The sequence below is a fragment of the Austrofundulus limnaeus genome, unplaced genomic scaffold, assembly GCF_001266775.1.
Source record: "Austrofundulus limnaeus strain Quisiro unplaced genomic scaffold, Austrofundulus_limnaeus-1.0 Scaffold8, whole genome shotgun sequence".
In the NCBI taxonomy this organism is placed as follows: Eukaryota; Metazoa; Chordata; class Actinopteri; order Cyprinodontiformes; family Rivulidae; genus Austrofundulus; species Austrofundulus limnaeus.
Window position 1 is genome coordinate 4,241,095 of NW_013952410.1, and position 4,843 is coordinate 4,245,937.

Below are 4,843 nucleotides of genomic sequence, written 5' to 3' on the forward strand. Positions count from 1 at the left end.
AGGACCCGGCCCGCCGAGACCGGGGAGTCTGGGTCCTCCGGAGGACCCGGCCTGTCGTTTTGGACACAGCGAATGCCCGCGTTCACCCCCTACTGACCTACGGCTGCATCACAGACATTCATACAAAATTCTCACCTACTGTTCTCATAATGGTTAAATATGTGTTGTTATAGATACTGTATTACAGACATGTAACTAATCTATATCAATTAACACATAATAGATTAAACATTATAAAAAGGAAAACCTAAAAATACAGTGTTGTGCTTTAAACGTCAGTACTAAACTCTAATAACTATAAATTTCTTCAACAGGTCAAGATAAAATTCCAGTAAACTTCTGAGCAGTCGGTGCGTTCCTGATTTGACAACCCCTGAGACATAAGGATGTAGTTTTTATTAAAAACAAAAACTGCAGCATCAGTGATTTTATTTATTTTATTTTTTTATTTTTTGTGCTGATGGAAGCTTCTTAATGAAACAGACTTTTCTGTCTGTTTATGTTTCTGATATATTTTCCCACTAAAACAGTAAAACTGATCTTGGAGGCTGATATGAGAGCACAGTGTGGCGTATGTGGTTTATATTATCCTGGAGATGTGTGGCTGCGCAGGACAGTGCTGCAGCTCCTGTATTAGAGCTGTGAAACTTTTCTAAAGAGAGGAAAAATATCACAAGACAGCAGTTTCTATTTTTACTTCCTGTTCTGGTCAGAGTTAGAAAGTGACAGCCTCTTATTGTTTCTTTTTTTTCCCCTCTCTCTTTCTCTCTTTTTCTCTCCCGTCTCGCAGGAAGAAAGTCCACACGCTGGCCATGACGGCGGTCAGTTTCCACCAGATCGAGTTCACCTTCGACCGCCGCGTCATGAGCGCCATCCTGAACGACTGTCGCGAACTCCTGCACCAGGCCATCCGGCGCCACCTGACGGCCAAGAGCCACTCGCGGGTCAACCACGTCTTCAATCACTTCGCCGACTGCGACTTCCTGGCGGCTCTGTACGGCCCCTCCGAGGTGTATCGAGCCCACCTGCAGAAGATCTGCAACGGGGTCAACAAGATGCTCGACGACGGGAACCTCTGACCTTATTCTTGACACTGCTTGTTGGATTTCCCTTCCTTTTTTCTTTAAGATGACAATCATAAACATTGGTATTTTTTCATTAGTTTGTGGTGCCTTCCAGACGTTACCGTAAAACTGACTAAAGTTGGTCCAAAGGTGATTTTTTTTACACCGTACATAAAAAAACTATCTCCTATTATAAAAATGAATGTAAACCTTTATGCTTTTATCAGTATATTCAGGAGCATGAGCCTCGACAACTGTGCCTTTAAGATCACGTTTTACTAGACTCTTCTGCTCTTTTACTTTGAACATAAATCGAGACGCGGGCTTTCGGGTTTATCTCCGTTACGTGCCTTTAAGGGACATGAGCCTAGAGGGGAGAAAATTATTTTTCAAGGATTTAAAGACGTGATTTATTTTTTATTATTATTCTTTTTTTGTTTGTTTGTTTTGTGTGTGTGTAAAAGTGGTGTTGCACTTAATCCTGAACAAGCGCTGTACTGCACCTCCCTGCAGTAATGACACCATGTGAAGCACAGCTGCTGGGTAATCCTGCTTAGCCTGCATTTTACCGCTCTCACCGGCGTGCACTGAACTCTGCGCTCCGAACAGAAGCCAGGCCTTTTCTTTTCAAGGCAAATAGGAATTTTTAGCGCTCTGGTTACTTACTGTTTGAGACCAAAAAACATGAAGGGATTTGTAGTGTTGATGGCGTTAAATGTCTCCGCGTGCTAACGGGGCCGGGCGAAGCAGCACCGTAGCAACAGGTGCACCGTGCAAACCTTTCTGGAGCCACAGGAAATGAAAGAAGCAGAGGAGGAAGGAAAAAAAGTGAAACCACTCATCATAAACGATGTTTGAAACCAGGTTTCGTCTCCGCTTCATCCCAAAAAAAGGGCGCTAAAACTCCGGCTCGGATTCTGTCAGATCCGATCTGAAACGGCTCCCCCAAATCAAGAGTGGGATGAAAGCGTAGCTCGTCGGGGCGGAGGGGCCCCGGCCACGTGCACAAATTAAAGCGGAGACAAACACAGCACCTGATTGTGCTCTCCCACTGCAATTACAGCTCCCCTCTCTCCGAGGCGATGTAATGGCCCCTGAGCTCGCCTCTTGTCGAGCAGCCACTCCATTTCTCCACGCCGCAGCCCGGCGTGATGCAGATCACCGTCTTTTGTTTGCTGCAGGTGGCTTTAATGGAGCGAAAGATGTCGTGTTTCTTTTATTTTAAGGAGCGTGTGAATAGCTATCCCTCTGTAACCTCACGTAATGACTGTCTTTTCCCTTTCTGTCCATGTGTTTTTGTATCACCGACTTCGTCTAGGAGATTATTTGGTGCCGCGGCCTCATTTTGTATTCTGAGGGTGTGTGTGTGTGTGTGTGTGTGTGTACCTGTGAGAGAATTGGAAATTGAGCCGTGTAATAAGTGCTGCGCTTTCCCAGATAGGATTGCTGAAACTAACTTCTTCCACAGCAGCTCAGCCAAAGAAAACAGGACTGATGTTACTCGAAAACGCAGCCTTTTCTCAAAGTGATAAACATTATGCACATGCTAAGTATAACCTTGCTACTGATAATAAAGACCTAGTTTCGCTCTGTTTTTATTCACTTTTAAAAATGTTTAGATGACTTTTATCATTCCGCAGAGCTGTTTGACTGCAGCGCCTTCGAAAGGCTTTGAAGAAAATCCTTTCCCTCAAAAGAGTCGTCTCATAATTGCTCTTTCTGTGCTATTTTTCTCCACTCTGTTCACATCTCAGGGTTAGTTTAAATCTACAAGTTTAAAAAATATGTCTACAAGCACCACGAGCCACTGCTGCAGCAAACTCACACCAGTAAAGTCTATCCGTGTTGCATTTATGTACATAAACTGTTTTATCGTGTGTTATGTTCCTTTATGACAAATATATGACCTTTTTTTTAAACAAATAAACCTTGCCTGGTTTTTCTATTTTTAAAAACACTGCCGTCCCTAATCTGGTGCTGTCTTTTCCAATCAGTGTGTTGCATGTCAAGAGTTTTTCTGGCCAGATCGGGCCGGACTAATCTGACGGGAGTGTCTGACCTGAATTTAGTCGGCCAAATCCCTTCCTCCTGCTTCCCCAGCATTGTTAGGAAAGAAAACACAAACCCATCTGACCGACAAACAATTCGAGCCAGGGTCATTCCAAGCCCTCTGTCTGCACGGTCAAAGGTAGAACAGGAAATGAGTAATCCGGAAAGACTTCTGTTTTTGGACGTTTAAACATTCGACTCAGCTGCTGTTTCATTTCGAGCCCTGTGTGTACCCACTCTGTTTACACGGTGCTCCAAAGTGGAAGTAATTCTGTTTTTCAAAAATAACGTCAGCACACTTTAGAGCTCTGCGCTACTAAGAGCTCATTTATGCTCTAATAAGGTCGTTGACTCAACATGCATTTCTGTGCCTGAGTGTTGTGACCATTTTCAGTTCTTTTATCAGTAAAGGAAGCAAAAAACAGTCCTGAACACCGGAGAAAAGTTGTGTGTTTCAAACACTTGGTGAATTTTTTTAATGACAGTCATGACTTGTGAGTGGATTTGAAGGAGGGCTCTGATACAGTAATTTTTTTTTAAGATAGCTTCCACTAGGGCATAATTATCATTTCTACATAATGAAGTGGACTACAAAGGAGCTGGCCTGCATTCTAAAAAAAGGAGCTGGATACAGGAAGCATGCAGAGCATCCATTACTCTGATACTCCAGCGCTTCCGTTTAAATATAGTCACAGGGACGGTTCTGATCTTCTGGAGTGGGTTTCTGTGGTAAGGCTGTGAACGGTTAATATTTTATCTGTAGCAGATAGCACTTCGTATGACCTCCGTTTGGAGAATTAGAGTTCAGTTACATCCAGCTTATGAGATCTTTAAACTCAGTTTTTTCTTCTGATAAAATAAAGGCTTCAAATTTCAAAAAAATCGGACTAGATTGACAAGCTGACGATGGAATAAAATCGGTCAAACCGTGAAAAAGACAATGTCATTCATTATTATGTTTCTTTCATTATGATACACAGCTACTACCAGATCAATATTATCAGTGAAAGAGAACTGCAGCTGTTTTTGGGTTTGCTTATTGTTGGTGGTCACATTTCTGCTAATCTACTAGTGGCTAATAGCGAAGCTAACTTTTCACTTGGTGAATTTGCAGTTTTGGTAACTTTGGAAACTGTTGTGTTATCGAACCAATTAGCTCAACTAAATTTAGTTCTGATAATTTTATGTCCGCTTAAAAAAAAAATAAAGTGCCGTGTGTGTGTATGTGTAGCATCTTTAGCATTTTGTCCACCTAAGTTAGCATTCAAATAGAATGAGACAAACGTGTGGTGCGTCATGCAGATCACGCGGGCTATTTTTAGAACACTGGTCACGTGACTACGTCTGCTCGACACTGGTGCGTTTAGCTGTGCTTAAACTTAAATTTGGGGAAACAGCATGAAACTCCACCAGAAGAACCCCGAAACATTGTACTATCGAACTTGTAACGTGACTCTGGATACAGCTATGATTATCCCAACAGGAAGATGTGATTTTGAATCACTTTACCCAAGCTAAGATGCTAACTAACAGGTGGATTTTGAGCTATAGGACCAGGCAGGGCAAACGGACATCTGCTGCAAACATTTTAATGTAAGTAAAACACCAACACAGGACCACCCAGATCCTGTCCCTGCACTTTCTGTCGATAAACAGGTACGGTAACGCTTACAATGTTTTAACTGTAGCCTGTATTGCTAGCCTTAGCACGCTAACCGCATACAGCGCCC

General features: G+C 42.7%; 1 protein-coding gene across 1 annotated transcript in view; it reads left to right on the top strand.

The window, feature by feature from the left end:
- Positions 1-3,019, top strand: part of tnfaip8l1 (tumor necrosis factor, alpha-induced protein 8-like 1) — a gene marked incomplete at its 5' end in the record, with an annotated part of 7,213 nt that extends 4,194 nt beyond the window's left edge. Inside the window, 1 exon segment of the mRNA XM_014000651.1 lies at positions 791-3,019. Coding sequence (XP_013856105.1) covers positions 791-1,079 — 289 coding nt within the window. The 3' untranslated portion in view covers positions 1,080-3,019.
- Positions 3,020-4,843: the final 1,824 nt, after the last annotated feature.